General features: G+C 41.9%; 1 protein-coding gene across 1 annotated transcript; it reads left to right on the forward strand.

Moving 5' to 3' along the window:
* Nucleotides 1–930: 930 nt before the first annotated feature.
* ABHD17B (abhydrolase domain containing 17B) lies at nucleotides 931–18,421 on the forward strand. The gene is made up of 3 exons (XM_019517465.1): nucleotides 931–1,404; nucleotides 15,535–15,714; nucleotides 16,877–18,421. The coding sequence occupies exons 1-3, from the start codon at nucleotides 938–940 to the stop codon at nucleotides 17,094–17,096; spliced, it is 867 nt and encodes a 288-aa protein (XP_019373010.1). The 5' UTR covers nucleotides 931–937; the 3' UTR covers nucleotides 17,097–18,421.
* The last annotated feature ends 590 nt before the right edge of the window (nucleotides 18,422–19,011 follow it).

Genomic DNA, 19,011 nt, shown 5'->3' on the forward strand with positions numbered 1-19,011 from the left:
CCCCCCCCCCCACATGACTCTGATGTGCCAGGGGGCCCTGGAAATCCCACCCCTCCCCACAGATTGCCACATGTCCTGAAACTGCTGCTTAATTACCCTGATTAAGCCCAAGGAAGGCATGAATCCATGCATTATGTGGATTAATGGCTTCCCTGGCCTTAGGGTAATTAAACCGTGGTTTCAGGACATCCCCAAACATCTCACTGAAAAAAAAATTAAAATAAGTAAACTCATCAGCAAGCAGAGAAAAGCCCTGCAGTTCTGAGCACAAGGCAGGTTGGGGGGGATGGATGGACAAGGAGGGGGTGGGGCTTTCTCTACATAGGTTGGGGTTATGCAAATAATGGAATGAGGAAGGAGGGAGGCAGATTGAGTCCCAAATGGGGGTGGGGTTATGCAAATGACAGAATGAGAGTCAGGGAAAGAAGTGGAAGGCTGGGATTGGAGGCGGGGTTATGCAAAATGATAGGGAATAGGCTGGAGGCAGTGGGGCATGGCTGCCTCCTCCCCACTGCTTCCCTTCCTGAGTCTATGAACTCTTTCTCCCTGCCTCTGTCTCCCCCTGTAGTTCAAGACCCAAAGGCTTCCTGTTCTTTTCTTTGCTTGCAGCTCTTATTTTGGTTTTTGCCCCCCTGCTCTGTGATTTTGTTGTTTTTTTTCCCCACTTTTTCAAAGGGCCTATCTGGAATGTCAGTTTCTGTGAAAATCATGAAATCTTGAATTCTGTAGGTTTCTACTGATAACACTTTCCAATCCAAACTGTTGCCTGAATAATTGAACTGAAAAAGTTTATGAAGCACCATCTTCCAGTTGTTTGATCCTTTTGCAGTTATAGTACTGTACCATGTTAATTTTATTCCATATTTATTCTAGTATGGAATTGCATTTCCAGTTATAATACATGTGTTTGTTTGTTTTTCTTATTTCAGAATAGAAGATGAATAATCTTTCATTTAGTGAACTGTGTTGCCTGTTCTGTTGTCCACCATGCCCTGGGAAAATTGCTTCCAAACTGGCATTTTTACCTCCAGACCCTACTTACACACTGATGTGTGATGAAAGTGGTAGTCGTTGGACTCTACATCTTTCTGAGCGAGCAGACTGGCAATATTCCTCTAGAGAAAAAGATGCCATTGAGTGCTTCATGACTAGAACAAGCAAAGGTAACAGGATTGCCTGTATGTTTGTGCGTTGCTCACCTAACGCCAAGTACACTTTGCTCTTTTCACATGGAAATGCTGTTGACCTAGGTCAGATGAGCAGTTTTTACATAGGACTGGGTTCTCGGATTAACTGCAACATATTCTCATATGATTATTCTGGATACGGTGCAAGTTCTGGGAAACCAACGGAGAAGAACTTGTATGCTGACATTGATGCAGCTTGGGTGGCTCTTCGAACAAGGTAAGGAGTTAACTGCAAACTTACTGTTCCAGTGTGTTCCGTTTTTTGCTCAACTTATGAAACTGGAGTGCAATATCTATCCTAAAATCTTGTGTTAGGATTGAATAGATTCAAACTGGATTTGAGGATTGAGTTGCATTATAGAAGACATTGTTAGTAGTTGGAAGATCTTAATACAGAGGAGGATCTGGATATCCTTGTAAGAAGGACTGGAATAATAAAACAGGGTTTCATTTTTTAATAGTAGAAAATGCAAAATCACCTCTTCAAGTAAGAATTTTTGATATAATCTGGTTACTTGAATTAGAAACAGCAGAGGAGTAGAAAAACTAACCCAAAGCTTACAAATTCGGCGGTTTCCAATGGAAAATTTAAGTATCACTGCAACGACAGAAGATGCTAGTGAGACCTCATTTTCTACATTGTGCACTAAGTGGTTTGCTGTGTTTGAGCAAAATGAACTTAAACCAGAATAGGTGAAAGAGGAGCTGATAAATGGTCAGGGGAATTATAGAGAGAGCCTGACTTTTTTTTTACCATAGAAAAATGAAGTTTCAGAGGATAGCTGATTTTTGTCCTTCCATTAGCATGTTGGCAGAAGAAACACCAGGGTTTATCCCTGGTGGGAGTAAGAAGGTAGGGAAGAGAGATGTTTTAAACTGACTGACAGCACTGGTATAAGATGGTGTTTAAACAAATCTTTAATAAATGTAGGCTGGAAATTGAAAAGTTTCCCACTCTCACAGGAATATGGTTCTAGAACAGCTTTCCAATAGGAAAAATGAGAACAAAAGGCTAGAGGCCCCTTTCAGTTCTGTGTTCCTATGGTGTCTTTGTATCTTAAAAAAAGAAGAAAAAACTGCTGTATGCAAAATCAGGGCGTTTCAGCTTTAAGTCACTTCATGAGAACTTTGTGGCTCTAGTTTAATACAAGTAGCTGGCATCAGTGAAGGGACTTGCCCATGCCTCTGCCTCTTCTGTCTTTTCTTTCCTCCCACCCTGCCCTTCCAGCTGCAGTCCAGCTCCCTATCAGGAAGTGATAGCACAAGCAAAATCTGGTGCATGTTTTAAAAGCTGCTGATAAGCAAATGTCTACCAGGCCTATGGCCTTTTAGAGTGATGGGGGACTTGATCTGTGAAAGCCAGCTGGCTGCTTTAAGTGGCTAATGTGTGTTTATAACCAGAAACTGAGTCTTCTCCCACTTTGATTCTATACTTCTGTTCTGCCACTAAATCTATAGTGTGTAGAACAAGCTATGCTACAACTTAATGTTCTACACCGGGGTGGGCAATTATTTCAGACGGAGGACTGCTTACTGAGTTTTGGCAAGCCATTGAGGGCTGCATGACAGGCAGCCAGGGGCAGATAAATATTCATTTTCTAGCTTTTTTTTTTTTTTTAGGAGCCCCACGGGCTGGATAGAATGGCCTGCCAGGCCACATTCTGCTTACCCCTGTTCTACACAGTTTCTGGAAAGATTATATTATTTGGGTGGGGTTTTTTAAACTTAAATCATGGGGACAGTTTATAAGCATAAAGTACCATAGTATTTTAAATTACTTCAAGTGTATTGGTTAAAATATTCTGCAATGGGCCAGTACTTGCAGTTTCAAGACAGATTTTTTTTTTTCACTGGATTCTGTATTTTGTGGTAGAAAAGCACTGCAAAACAGTCCCAAAGCCAGTATAGATTACCATACAAAGATCATTAGCCTGTGGGGGATTATTTGATGGTGCAGACAATTGTATCAGCTTCTGGACTACCTCGAGCTGGTGTAGAAGGCACATCTAGGTTTTCTGTGAGCTTTGAATAATCTGGGATTTCCTAACATGTTGAAGAGTGGTAGAGAGTTAATTATACTTGCTTACATCATCCCTTTCTGAGTGCTTAATTCTGTGCTGTTAATGTCCATATATTTTTGGTGTAATACAAATTAATGAGGACTTCAGGGAGAGATGCTTCCTTTTGAGTGTTTTTTCACACCTTGCCAAATTCTTAAAAATACCTTATTCAGGTGTCTTCATAATGGCTTCTAGGTGAGGCCTGAGGAAACTTGTTCTGGTCTTAAGTATTTTTAACAGATTACTTCCTCTTCCCTCCCCCCTCCCCCCCCCAATTTTATTGTGTAACTGAAATATTTACAAAGCATATTCAATCTCAAGTTGTCCCATATCAAGTTATTTTATACGGTACTTATTAATGGAAATTACATAGGAATATATCTAAAATTTGGATGGGAAGTTGTATTTAGTATATAGGATTTTAGGCCCTAGAAGCTGCATAAATATCTAAATTAATATTTTTAAGAGGGCCAGAAGAAACTATAAAAATGAGGAATGAGCAAAAGAAGCAGTGTCTGTAGTATAAGTTTGACTTCCTCCCTTGAACTTTCTGAGAAGCTCTCTTCACTTCGATTTTTTTCTCATAAATTGAGCGTGACCATTTTGAAAGAGTGGTTAGCATGTTCTTCTGGGGAAGTTTTTTTTTTGTTTGTTTGGTTGGTTGGTTGGTTTTTTTTCCCCCCTCCCACAGCTTTGACAAGCAAACTTACTTCCTTAGGCTTTAAAGTTCTTTGACACACTCTTTGAAGATGCTAGAGGTCAGAAGGTCAACACCTCAGTCTACTATAAAATTAAGTTTGCAAATAAATAATTATTAGGCAGTTCTAATGTCTCAAACTTAAAATGTGGGTGTTGGTACTATATTTTATGGCGTATAGCTCAACACAGTGTATAAGTTGGCCCCATATGTCTGCATAAGAGTTAGGATTTCTGTAGATCCGTTGTAGAAGTTGTCTTTGCTTTGCAAGGGACTGGAAACCCAGGCAGGCTCATGGGAGAGATTTTGCATGCTGGTGGGCTCCTGGGAGCTTGGGCAGCACATGGCCTGCTGGCAGCCCACCCAGCCAGCCCTGGAGAACACCGCCACTGCTGCCCATGGGGCAAGCCAGTCCCTTCCTGGGTGTCACCAGACATCTTACCAGCCACAGGAGCCTGCTAAAGGCAGAAGTGGTGAGGGGGCCTATTTTGTCCTTTTGCGCAGCTTCCCCACCTGTTCTGTGGCTGAGAGGGTGAGCTGCCAACAGGCTGAGCAGCCCCTGAGCTGCAGGAGCACTGGTTCTTCCCTCTGTCACAGTGGTGCCACACAGGCTGCCAGCAAGCCACGTGCTACCTGAGCTCCCAGGGAGATAAAGGCATTGCCACTTGCAGGGGACAGTGTATAAGTCAAGGCTAAATTTTAAGAGTTAAAAATTTCCCTTTAAACCTTGACTTATACACCAGGAAATACAGTAGCAAGCTTTATTCTTCCTTTTCTTGGCTCATAACTCATCTAAGTGTCTGTTTTGGACTGATTCAAAAGCAGTGACTAAAACTGAAGATTCATTGGCATATTTTAATACTGCTGCTTCTCTAGAATATGAATGTCCTTTTCTGTTGCTGTGCACAAGCCATTTACTATGTGAACAGTTGATTTGAGGTTACTGTTTAGTTTAAATTATACCTGAAAGTTGAATTTGGAAGGAATAGGTTGAGTGTAACCTCACTGCTATAGCTACAAGCTATAGATAAAATAGTGTTTTGTGAAATGTACATGACAATTTCGTGTATTGTCTTTTCACTGTGTTGAAATTTTGGAATGCTTCTGGGTATCTGCTCTAAATTCAAGGCTAAGCAAGGTATGACAGTGGTATGGTTTGTAATAATAAGATGTGGTACTGGAAGTTGGTCACTTGGCTATCCATTTATTTATTACCTATATACCAAGGAATACCTTGGGATTTTGAAAGTTAGTACTCTATATTGGAAACTGTGTGTAAATAGGCTTTATTTTTGTCTGGGAAAATAGAGGTTGAGATTCAAATTAGGCTTTGGCTGATTTCACGTTTGAAGTGCTCCAGATTTGGTGTACTTCAGTCCATGGGCAGCCATGTGTGGTTTTTTTTTTTCCTATCCCCTGTTGGAGTGCTTCAGAAGGACTTCTCTGGCACGCTGTCTAGTCGTGGGATGTGATGGTTTGCTCTACTCTGCAACTCTGCTCTCCTTTTTCCCCTCCCCCAGTGTGCTCTTCTGTATAGTCCTTCAGTTTCCTGGTTTCAGAAGCAGAGAGGCATACAAGGAGTTGAGTGCTTCTTAAGATGGCTGTGTCTATCTGTTCACCTTTAATTGTTTCAAAGGTGGTTCAGAATGCTTCAAATGTTATGTTTATCCATGGCTTTCAGTCACCTAAATGTTGGCTTTATAGAAAACCTAATGTTAAGTGAATATTTACCACCTTGACTTTACCTGAGGGGCAGGCAATTATTTTGGGCAAAGGGCCGCTTACCCAGTTTTGGCAGGCTGCTGAGGGCCACATGGCTAGCCCTGCCTCTTGATAGGTGCCCTGCCCCCGGTCACCAATTTGGTGACCAGGGCCAGCACTGGTGGGGCCCAAAGTAGGGCACAGGCTGGCAGGGGTCTGTGGAGCTGGGCTGGGCTGCACCAGCAGGGAGAGGTGCTCCTGCTGGTTCCCGCGCCCACTCACAACCAGTGCCCCGTGGTACAGGGGTGGGGGGGCAGTGCACGGCCCCAACGCCCTGCTAGCTGGCAGGGAAGAAAGTGGTGCTGAGTGCGGAGAAAAGTGGCTCCTCGCCCGCCCCATGGCTGGCACTCCCTCTTGCAGGTGCTCGCAGCCCACGCGGGAGCAGTCGCAGGCAGCCCCCTGTGGGCTGCAAGCAGCTATAGCGCAGGGCGCTGGCTATGGAGTGAGCAAGGGGCCACTTTTTTTTTTTTTCCCCACACTCACCAACTTGTAACCCAGCTCCGCTGCTAGCCTGGGCTCCGCACCGGCTCAGGGCTGCACACGGTGGCAGCAGCTGTGGTGTTTCCCCCCCCCCCCCCCTTGCTGTGCCTGGCAGTGTTGGTTCCTGCTGGCTGCCCGGTGCTCACACGCTGGACAGCCCACAGGTGGTGGTGGCAAACGCTGCCTGGCACGACAAGCAGGGGGGGCACAGCTACTCTTAACACGCGCAGCGCTGACGGGCGAGCCCAGAGCCAGTGCAGGGCCAAGGCTGACCACAGGGCCGGGTTACAAGGTGGTGCTGAGTGCAGGGGTGGGGAAAGTGGCCCCTTGGCCACCCCATGGCCAGCACCCCATGCTGCAGCTGCTCACAGCCCGTCTGGGGCTGCCTGTGCCTGTTCTGGACAGCCCCATGTGGGCTGCAAGCAGCTGCAGCAGGGAGCACCAGCCACAGGGTGGGGGAGAAGCCACTTTCCTCTGCGCGGGGAAGGAGCCCAGGGAAAAGCGGCCCCTCGCCCACCCCATGGCCAGTGCTTCCTGCTGCAGCCACTCTCAGCCCGTGGGGCTGTCCTGAGCAGGCACAGGCAACCCCGAGCGAGCTACAAGTGGCTGCAGTGCGGGGTGCCAGCTACGGGGCGAGTGAGGGGCTGCTTTTTTCCCACCCCCACACTCAGCTTTTTCTTGGGCCACTTGTCCCTGGGCTCTTCCCCTGCCCTTCCCCCTTACCTGAGGTTCCAGCATAGGGCAGCCATGTGGTCCTGGGCCAGAAGCCCCTGCTGGGGCCCCTGGCTGGAGGCGGGGCTGGGCAGGCCCTGCTGTTGTGGGAGCCTGCCAGGCTTTCCCTGGGTCCTACTGCCCTTGGTTCCTATCATTTGTGTTGGGAACCAAGGGAAGATAAATAGTAATTGTCTAAATTTTTTTTAGGGGCCTTTCGGGCTAGATAGAATAGCCTTGCAGGCCAAATCCGACCTGCAGGCCATGGTTTTTGCCCACCCCTGCTTTACCTGTTAGGTTTTTTTCTAGGAGAATTTATCTTGAAATCAAGTTTAGCTTTTTTTCAGCTATACTAAAGGTTGCTATGAATTGTTTGTGGCAGTACCATAATACAAATGTTTATATTATATACTTCCTGGAGTGAAAAATGACTTCCATGGATCAGATGGTGCTTTATTTGCAATGACCCACGCAGTGCTCTGCGGTCTTAAAAGCACTCTGCTTTCCCTTCAGTTCAAGTACTTTTGGTATCCAGGATGTCAAAAATGGTGAAACTGGGAGTACATTGGTAGCTACCAAATCTTTCAGAAATATAAATTTGACGTCACCTATATGCTGGATTCCCTTGTTTTGTGTGTTTTGTTTATAACTTACTATGCCACTTTTTCTTTCCAAATCTTTTAACCAAATGAAAATGGATGTAATTAAGGTGTAAATGTGTCTCTAAGTAGTAATTACGTTTGCCCTTAAAGTAGGAGCTTTTCTTACAGGCTGCAGTGTACAACTGACACTTTTGCTTAAGTCCCTAAATTCTTTTAATGAGCAACATACCTGGTGTTCAAATGACAACTTTTAAAATTTATTTTTTTTCAGTATAGGACTTAACTATTGTTTTACTAATTTAGTATGTAAAAGCAAATGTAGATCTGTTCTCAGTAAGTGTTGTTTAAACCAAGCACAGAATATCACTAAATTCATATAAAAACACACTTTTATGGTTCATGTCACAGCAAAACTGAAGAGAAACCTGTTCTTATTTTGATTAGAAAATTAAAGGAATTTACAGACTCTTGAAGTAGGTTTTGATTATAGTAATTTACATTTTACTTGGCTTCTCATTTTTCCCGTCATATGAGAAAAAGGAAAAATATTAATATACTGTTTTGTTTTTCTTTCAAACTTCTATATTTGCCAGTAACTAATTAAGGCATTTCTTTTTTGGCATATAGTCAGATTTTGTTTGGAACAGTGACTAAATATTACCTCTCTTTTCTGATCAAAAGCACTCTTAACCTCCCATACTTGTTTATTTAAAAAACAAATGTATTCATATTTGGAGCAAGTTTAGCAGAGTGAGTGAATGCAGAGCTGATGCTGTTCTTTCCCTTCTATCACTTGTTAAGCAACTACCAAGCTAGTTCTGCAAGGCAAGGAAGATACTTTATTCCATTTCTTGCCTTCCGACCAGCAGTATAGGAGTTTAAACTATCCTAATATACACATAGATAGTACCTAATAAAGCTTCCCTAGAACAGTGACACTCATCTGGCCTGTGGAGCCAAAAGGCTGAGTGGTGCGGGACCAGTCTGTGTGTGCCAGGATTGGGCCCCACACTGCCCTGTATGTCCAGTTTAGGGCTCCCTGCGGGCCAGATGACACAGTGCTTGCTGTGGGCTGGATCCATTCTGCAGGCTGTGGGTTGAGTACCTCTGTCCTAGAAAGCTGAACTTTAATGACTAGTTACTTCTAGTCATTAATGACTAATGACTAGTTACTTCTCTGATCTGTTGCCTTGGCAGATAATAGAGCAGCTTCAAGAGCAAGAAAAAATGGTTAGAGTTGGGTTACTGGAGAAAAATGAAAATGAGTAGTACTTCCATGTATGGAGTAGTGAGATTTGTTATGATACAGGTCTAGGATGACTAGTGGTGGTTGTAAACAAAAACAAATGAAACACTTCAATGCAGAAAGTAGTACTTCTGGAGCTGGATAGAACATATCAGTTGAAAGAGGTGTTTGTCACACCGTGGAAGATAAAAGCATGAAACTCCCATCCCTATAGGCACAGAGATAGCCCTTCAACATGCCATCCTCTTCATGAGCCACTTGGAAGAGGAATTTTTAGAAAACAACACATGAAATCTGCATTCCTTCTACATTGTAAAAAGATACTTTCATCATCTGGATGGAACACTTGGACTCGCTTATTGACTTCTACCACAGATTTAACAGCTATCACCCTTCTGCCAGACTTTCTACAGTATTCCTACACTAACATCAGCTTTCTAGATGATACTACAATCCACATCTGGGATGACATCCTACAAACCAATATAGACAAACCCTCAGACCACAATACTTGCATCCAAAAACCAGCAGTCATCACGAATGCACCAAAAAAGCTGTAATCTACAGTCAGGTGCTCAGATACCACCTCATCTGCTCTGAGAATACTCATGGTACCCACCTTGCTAGCCTTTGAAATCTGCCTTTATATACCAAGGGCACTCAAAGATGCAGACTATTTTTGTACTGGAAAGAGCCACCCCAGTACCTCACAGTAGCCTGTTTAGAGTATATAAGAAATCCCCTGCAACTACATGCCCCTAGTGATCACGTAACATCCCACACTTGAGCTGATTTAGAAAAATCATCAAACAGTTACAACCTATGCTCAATAAAGATCAGACCTTGAGGGAAATATTCCTAGCCCTTTGCTCCTGGCTTTCAAGCAACCACCTAACCTTGCTCAACTCATCAGCAGAAGCAAACTCCTCAGTACTTAAGAAATCAAATGAGATGCAGCCTTGCCTTAATAGCTGCAAAACCAGTCAACACAGCTGCACTGCTACAACAGTCAATAACACCCCCCCCATGTGATGTATTTGATCCAGCACAGTTAAGTACCCTCATAGGGACTATGTGGGTGAATCTAGACAGAAACTATGCACCAGATTGTCATTCATATTTTTCTGTGAAAGTTCAGAGGCATAGTGAAATGGCAGTAGGAGCACATGTTTCACAAAATAACCAGTCCTTTTTTGACCTCATTATCCTTGTGCTCAAGGGAAATTTGCAGAAAGACTTCAAATGCAACCCTGGAAACAAAAATGTGTAAGTTGGCTGGACACTAAGAACCAAGGACTGAACACTGATTTAACTTCATGGCACATTAATCTACCCAATCCTTAAATCTTTCATCACACTACAGCTGTTAATAACCTTCTCTTTTGAAAGGTCTTTATGTTCCACTAATAGAGCTATCTTTTCTTCTGTTAATTATCTGTCTGCTACTTCTGGATGTCTTTCTCTTCTTCAGTTGCACAGATCTCCCCATTGTATATTGCCTGCTTATTTCCTCAGATCTGCTGAATAATGCTTCACATTTGAAAGCCTGTCCAAGTCTCTTCTAACCATGCAGTTGGTCCAATAAAAAATACTGTTCACAAAAATCCTTCTCTTACATAATTCCTGGACCATCAAGGCTACATCATCACTTCAGCATTACCTGTTACTCTGTGGGAAATCATTATGCAGTTGGGGGTTTCTGAGGACTTTACAGAACTTCTTGTGGTATTCTCTCTTGTGAAGGATAGTGACTTTGGATAATGGCAAAGGTTTGAGGTGATGGGCTTCTTAAGCTCGCTGTGTGGGGAGAGGAAAGATAATGAATGGAACGATTTGGTTTTTTTTTGGGGGGGGGGGGTTTGGTGGTTCCCCCCCCACCTCCCCACCCCTTCCAGTCTAGCCTTAGAGTACTCTTTGCATGGTCATGTAATTACTGGAAGATCATAAAGGGCCCTCTGTAGACCTTTATTGCTCTATGGGTGGGAAAGATGCATGATGTCGGCATTTTCAAGCATACGACCCTATCAAATGAGTAGCAGTATTCTCCTTCCTCCCCGCCCCCCCCCCCCCCCCCTCAGTTGCAACTATTTTGGAATCATTCTTAATATCCATAGTTTGGGGCTTGGTCTAGCTGCTATTCTCTTGGTTTATGAAGTCATACAGTGGCAGTCAGTACAGCAGTGAGGAGAGACTTAAAATGCTGTAAAAAGCTCATCTTTAATAAGAGTTCCAGAGGTGATCTAGGGAATTTACAGACTGGACTAGTAGTCTGTCTTCTGTCCATGACATAGCTAGGATCTGTAAGGAGAAAAAAAAAAAAAAATGGAGTTAGCAGTAGTATGGATAAATGATATGCTGGGAAAGAGTCAGCATAGTTTTTATAAAGGGAAGTCATGTGTTGCCAGTCTGCTGCAGCCCTTTGAGGATGTCATCTGTTCTGGACTCTGTGGCAGTCAACATATTCATGAGTGATCTGGAAAAAGAATTAATTTAACAACTTTGCTATTTTATTTGTTTGGCTAGTCAAACCCAGAGCTGATTATGAAGATGTCTCAAAACTGAGGATGGGCAACAGAGGGTAAATAACCCTAAATGTATTAACTGAGTGATGGATTCTTAGTTGGCTTTTACTACTTAGATCTTGGCTCATTTGGTGGAGTTAAACATCAGCTTAGTGTGACAGCAATCAAAAAGGAAAAATAACATTAAGGAATCACTAAAAAAAACAGTATTAGAAATTAAATAAAGTAGAATGCTGATTTATATAAACATAAGGCAATCTAAAACTCAGCTGAGGTGTGGCACAATTATTTTAAGGGTGTTGCACACTATTATTGCTGTTGGGTGTACACAAATCACAAGGTTAAAGCCATGTATTTCAAATAGGCATCTGAGGTGTCAAAATATACTGACTCTTTGCAATGGAAGAACTGCCCTGCTGTTTTCTCTAGTGAGGAAATGAGTGAAATCTAAGAACTGATCTGAGATGTGCTTGCATCTTGAGTGCTGCATGCAGCTCTTGTTCTACATTTCAAAGATTATCTAAAACTAGAAAAGGTAGAGAGAAGAATAAAAAAGATAACTCAGGGTATGGAACAGCTTCTGTAAGAAACTAAAAAAGCTTTAGCTTGAAAAAAGATGATTGAAGGAGTTTATTAGAGATTCCTGAATCTATGAATGGTGTGAAGAAAGTGAAGAGGGACCTGCTATTTTACTCTGCCTCAATACATATATTGGAGGGCACCTGATTTCATTTAATCAGCCAGCCAATTGAAAACAAAAGTTTGTCTGGGACATGTGGGACTAATTGCCACAGGATGTTGTGGCAACAATAGTATACTAAAATTTAAAAAGAGACTAGACAAATTTATGGAAGGCAGTATCTAATCCAGCAGCAAGCAAAGCCTGCCCCGTGGGCTAGATTTGGCCCACGGCAGACTCCATTTCCCAGCAGCCCCTGCCCACATCTCTGCAGGCAGTTTCAATGGAGACCCCAGCAGCGGCAGCGCTGTGACAGCGAGGGGTCAGGGAGACTGAGGACATGGAGACTGGCCCCAGCAGTGCTGGCAGGGCAAGGAACTTGTCCAGGGCTGCCATCTTGTGGCAGTGCCATCATGGTCCAGAGCCAGGGCAGAGCCACAATCCTGACTGCTGTCACCACTGCAAGGTCCCAGTCTCTGCTACCGAGCAGCTCCCCACCCTGCTGCGTGCCTTGCCAGCACTCCTAGGATAGTGGAGGGTGGCAGATTGGTGGTTATATTTGAGGTGAACACCTAGAAGCTAATATAATAACCTGAGCTAGGTAGTAAAGCTCAGAGATGGTCCTTGCCCAAGGTGACATCACTTTAAGACTTCTCGAGGGCACTTGGTACTTGTTAATGAGCCTTAATGTATGATCATTCAAGTTTTTAAGTGTTTTTAACTTGGTGCAAGTGTGAGGTGTTATCTCGCCCTGTATGGAAATGCAGTGTTTTCTGGCTTATGCTATTCCGAAGTTGAGGCACTTCATTGCAGTGCAGAAAATTGTTTATTTGGAAGATAGTACCGTGGCTTTTGTGGAGGGGTGGTTTTCTAGAAACCAGAGTTCACTAAGAACCCCATGGTTATATACATCAGCCAAGGAGTGGGATAGTGGCAGAAGAGGGAAGACATTTTGCTATGGCTCTTAAGGCATGAGTTTGAACCTTGTTCCATACTTGTTGACCCAGCTGTAAATGAATACCTGGTTCTTCAGCTATGGCAGGGGTGGGCAGTTACATGGGTTGGAAGGCTACTTGAGAAGTTTCAGTGAGCTGTTGTGGACCAAGGGGATGGGGTGCTGGCCTGGTGGGGGGTGGCAATTGATCCTATCCAGCCCCAGGTCCATTCAACCCACATTCACCACTGGGAGCACGGGACAGAGCATGTGGACAGGGTTTCCATGGAGACCAGCCCTGGACCCGTGCAGGCAGGGCATGTTCAGCTCAGCAGTTGGGACAGGGCTCCAAGTGGGCACGAAATGGTGTCCAGGAATGGGACAAGCAATGGAGGCTGGGGCCAGAATTGCAGGGTGGTAAGTATAGCTGGGACCCAATGCAGAGCCACTGTCTGCTCCCCTCATCCCTACCTGCAGAACTGGTTCTGTGGGCAGGTATGTGCAGGGGGAGGATTGCAGCTCTGCTCTTGACCCTGGCCCTGCACTGTCACCACCCTGTGATCCTAGCTACCTGTCCTGCTTCTGGATGCTGCTTTTCAGCTGCCTGACCCAAGCACATCCTGCCTGTGCAGGTCCTGGGCCAGTATCTATGGAGGCCTTGCCCATTCCTTCTGGTGTCCCTGGCGATGGGTGTACGGTGGACTGGCAGTGGCAGCTAGGCAGTGCAAGCCACTGCCACGGGGGCTGCCAGGAAGCAGAGTCCAGCTACCATGCTGCCTCTGCCCTGCTGTGTGGCCAGGGTGGTGGGAATGGCTACCCACTGCTCCTGGGCTGGGCAGGGCCAAGGGACCCATGGTGGGCCAGATAGACTCCCTTAACGGACCAGATCCAGCCTGTGGGCCATGTTTTGCCCACCCCTGAGCTAGGGGATAAAAGGCAGCCAGAAACGATACTTGTCCTGTCATTCCCTTATGCATCGTTGGCTACAGAAACTAGCCTGCTTTAGCTACCTGATGAACTTCTAGGGCAGCAGTTCCCAATATGTGGTATACATACCACGAGTGGTATGCAGACAACCTGTACACATTAACAGATTTATTATAATTACTTTTATATGACAAACTTGCTGGTGATACTTTGTTAAAACTGAAAAATTTACTGGTGGTACTTAAGGTTATATCATTTTAAATCGGTGGTGCACAATCTGTCAGCGTTTGGAAACTACTGATTTAGAGCAAGTGTTTAGGCACGTCATTTAGTCTTTTTATTTATTTATTTATTTTAATGAATTTTCTAGTTAGCATAAAGAAGATATCAGACATCTTTTTAAAGTACAAGCCACATCTTTTCCTTCATTTCTGATCCCTCTAGATTGCTTTAGTAATTCAAAGATGAATCCTAGTTATGTCTGGCCAAATACAGTTTTTCTGCTATGAGTGTTTGGAGTTGATGGAAAAATCCAGTATAGGGGAAGGAGGGAGCCTTCTTAACTTAAGAGGAACACAAAGCTTTTTTTTCCCGTAGCCATTATTAGCGATGTTTCTGAAAGCCTTTTGGCAATGTTGCTATCTGGCATAAGTTAGACTTTTTTTCCTGTGCTGTTCAGAATTAGAGTTGAGGCCAGTCTAGGCAGGATTGGCAACTAACAAATCCCTTCAGGGTTCCGTTTGCTGTACTAAGTTGGTCTTGGATGCAACAGGGAATCTTTTGATGTATCTCTAACTTGCATTTGAAGAATAGCTGTATTTCAGTAAGTTACCGTATTCTAAGGCCAGGTCCATAATAGAATTGGCTTGCTCATGCAGAATTCCCAGCAAAATACTATTAGTGCTGATACAGTTTTATTGACATAAGCATATCTATACTAGGAGCTTTTGCACTTAACATAGTCAGTAGCTGAGCTCTCAACACCTCTGGCTAATGCATACATTAGCAAAAATATTTAGGGTAGGTCTCTTAACTTTCACATGTGGTGTTTTAGAAGTGTTGAATTGGTATAATAATGTTTCACGATACCTATTCAAAACCTTTTCTTTCACTACTGTTAGATGTCAGTGCAAGGCTCCAAATGGGAATGGTTTCATGCATCACAGATGAGCTCTCATTTTTTTATTTTTCTAATGCAGACAATACTGCTCTAAAAATGTAGCAAATGGGCATTTCTCAGCTTCACTTAACTGCTGGAAAGTAGAAGTTCTTCCCTCTTTCATTCATTTCAAAGCCTCCTAGCAATTGACATGAGTGAAATTCACTCAATTTTCTGGCTGCTACATGCTGTTTTTAAATCCTTGTTCCCAGTAAATTGCTGTAGAGTCTGTGTCTGCTGTTGCTCAGGGCTTTCCCCAAGTAATTGAAGAAATTGCAAGAATTAGGTCAATTGCAATGCTGTCTGACAACTATGAACAGTTTGACAAAACTAACAATCAGTTTTTACTCTATCTTGGCAAAGGTAAAGCAAAAATGTTTGCCAAATGAAAAAATTAATAAATTGTGCTTTAATGCTTCTAATTCAGTATCTTCCTCTTTAATCTGTACTTGGTAATATTGCCCAGTCTCTTTTTCTACCTATTTGGTGACTCCTTTTTCATCCACTTAAATTACTTAAGTATTTATTCATTTCATTTTAGTGTACTCCATTTTTTTAACTTTTTGCAGATATGGAATTCGCCCTGAAAATGTGATTATATATGGCCAAAGTATAGGAACAGTCCCATCTGTGGATCTTGCTGCTCGATATGAAAGTGCTGCTGTAATTCTTCATTCTCCTTTGATGTCAGGAATGCGAGTAGCCTTTCCTGATACTAAGAAGACGTACTGCTTTGATGCATTCCCAAAGTAAGTTTATTATTATTCTTCAACATGTACAAAATGAGGAAGAAAGTCTAGTAATTCTTTGCAAATATCTTGTAAGGTAATGTAAAAAATCTAACGTGCTCCATTTACAAAAAATGAATCCAGATACGGTGAGTGTAGACATTTTGAATAAAATACTGAAGGTTTTCCAAAATTTAACAACAAAAAATTCACAGATGGTCCTTGTCGGTGTTTCAGGTTTGATTTGGGCATGATGGCTACAAATCTTTTTGAGCATATTACTCCAACTAGCCAGGACTAAGAAAACAGTTGATGACAACTCATTTTGTAATTTAATAGACTTGGTACTACCTGGAGGCTTATTTGGATATTCCAAACTTTATTAGTTGTTTAGAAAAATAAATTGCTTGCATTTTACTATTTAACTTCAAAGGAATTTAACACTAGGAAAAAATTTAGATTAAATTTTAAATTTTTAGATGAATTCTAAGGGTGCTTCGCTACTGGCATACATGCAGCGAGGCTGCTCCAGTGTGCTGTAATAGCGCACCAAAGCAGACTCGATTAATCGAGTCTGCTGGAGCATGGTAATTACTGTATTCCACCAGCCTGCAGCATCTCTTCTGTCAGGGTCCTCGGGCTTAAAAATGGTGGTGGGGGTGCTTTAATCTAAAGCTTATTCAAGCTTTAGATAAAGGTCCCCCACCACCATTTTTAGGCCTGGGGACCCTGATACACTGGATACTCCACGTGGTTATTTTAAAGCAGTTCTCAGAACCACTCTAATTTTAAAGTGCTCCCACTCGGAGCATGTGTATAAATACCCTAAAACTTTTAGATTTTAGTATTTCAGAGCTGACTGAAGACTTGACAATACTGTTTCCGTCAAGAGAAAACTCTGCAGTGTAAATTTTTTCATCAGAGCTGTGACTGATTCTGAGATGAAAATATTTCATTTGAAAAGGTGAAACATTCAGAAATGGCTTATGTTCTTTTCATGTACCAGAATAATTATCATGGTGTTTATAAATCTAGAACTCCAGTAAGTTCAGTATTTTTGTTTTTAAATCTAGAAGGGTAAAACTTACATGAATTAATCATGAAAATCAGTTTGCTTGTCTCAGAAATGTTTATCTATGTAAAATTGACTTCTCTGTTCATATATATTGAATCTTTCTTACAGCATTGACAAAATATCTAAAATAACATCCCCTGTGTTAATAATCCATGGGACTGAAGATGAAGTAATTGACTTTTCACATGGCCTAGCATTATTTGAGCGTTGCCAGAGACCTGTAGAACCACTGTGGGTAGAAGGAGCAGGTCACAATGATGTGGAGCTTTATGGACAATACCTTGAACGATTAAAACAGTTTGTATCACAAGAACTGGTCAATTTGTAAATTACTCTGTAAATTTACATGCTTTGTCATTTCACTGCAGAACTGCACACTTTGATAATTACATAACATGAAACCTGAAGGTTGTGTTTTCAAATCATGGGAGTTGCCTTCATTAAATGTACAGGTAATGATTTGTTAACATAACAAATGAAGGTTTTAATACCAGTATTATAAACTGGAATGCCTGATCATGCAGTCAAGCTTGTGTATTTCATATACTTTGTGTGAGGTTTCTTTTTAGGTGTACAAAAAAATCACAAGGAAGAGTACTGTATGAAATTTTAATTATATAAAATCAGATGCTGTAAAAGTGTTGCCAAATGCTTTAGCATATCAGAAGCAAATTTATAAATATTTTTAAACATCTCAAGATGTACTGTGACTTACTCTGTTGCACAGGTGTAAATTAAATCAAACTTCTAAACAGCTGTCCTGTAAAAATGCAAATAGCCATGACATTTGAGCAAATACTAGTGTATATAAAATGAAAATAGACAGTCACTGGAATTGACCCCAGGCCCTGTTATACAGGGAACAGGTCAAAATGGCTCGTTTGGTTTTGTTGTCAGTGCATTTATTTTTTTTCATGTCTTTGTGCTTTAACATTGTCGTCTTCTTTTTTTTTTTTTTTAAACCTGGAAGGTTCAGCTTTTCCCCACTCATCTATTCCTCAGCTATTCTAGCTATTCTGTAAAACAAAGTCACAAAACACCATTGATCAAAACAAAATCTCATTCACATGCTTGCTATTGAGGCCACTGAGTACTGGTTTCTTGAAATTACTAAGATACTTAGAGCTTAGAGAAATGTTGTGGACAACATAGTTTTAAATTGATCATGTAGAGATGGAGTATTTGGGTAGAAGAAACCCTGAAAATGTATCTAACTTTGAACAATATGCTTGCAGTTATCTGTTCAGGTTTACTTTTATGCGTTCAAGTGTACAACCAACATTTTGATTCACTATATGCAAGTTTTACTAATCTGTTCCTGAACAGTGGGGGAGGAAAAAAGAATGTTGACATTTTTCTATTAACTCATAGTAAAATAAATTTTGTAAGTTGCCTTTCCCTTAAATGAGTTTTGCTTGAATAAACTATGAAAGTTTAAAAACAAACTTAAAATTATATGTAGCCTAATTTGTAAACAAAGTAATATCCAACAATACACACTGTGCTTCTAATTTTAAGGCCTTATTGTAGTTTAATTGTTCTGCTTGTTTTTGTGATTTGTCTGACACTATTGTATAATTAAATGTACTACCAAGTATTGTGTGAAGGCTTTGGTTCGGATGTGTTAATTAACAGTAAACAATATTCCACACATTTGCTGTTCCTTATTTCTTTCTCAAAAGCATTAAGTGGCATCTGGCCACTTACTGTACTAGTTTCAGCCTTTTTGTTGAATAGTAATTCCCTGTGGTTGGGGCATTGCATGCTACCAGGCTTTTGTTTTGTTTCTACTGTACAGATTTTTTCCCCAAGTTTACCAGAATTTCTTCCTGTTGCTTTTGCAGCTATCCATGTGCAGATTATTTAGTCCCTGTTTATATTACAAACTTTGTTTTATTGAGCTAAATTTTTAACCCATAATTGAACCTTAGCTATGAGAACTTTTGTGTGTACCATTGAATATGCAAACCATATTATTGCCCTCCTGCTTTGTTCAATAGTCATCTCAGGTTTTTTTATTTGGTTTTTTTTTTTCTTTCGAAGTGTGGCATTCTTTCAATGAATCTACTCTCTTCCTCCAACCCCCCCTCCCCTCTTTTTCCCCCCAAAGATTATGCTTGACTTACACGCGCGCGCACACACGCGCGTGCACACAGAGTCAACCTTTAATAGGGTCAAGGACCATCCATGACTTTGACCTTTTGTACTTGCATATGTTTTTTGTGTAAGCAAAATAATACCAA

This window comes from Gavialis gangeticus, unplaced genomic scaffold (assembly GCF_001723915.1).
Source record: "Gavialis gangeticus isolate Ggan-Ray unplaced genomic scaffold, GavGan_comp1, whole genome shotgun sequence".
Classification (NCBI taxonomy): Eukaryota; Metazoa; Chordata; order Crocodylia; family Gavialidae; genus Gavialis; species Gavialis gangeticus.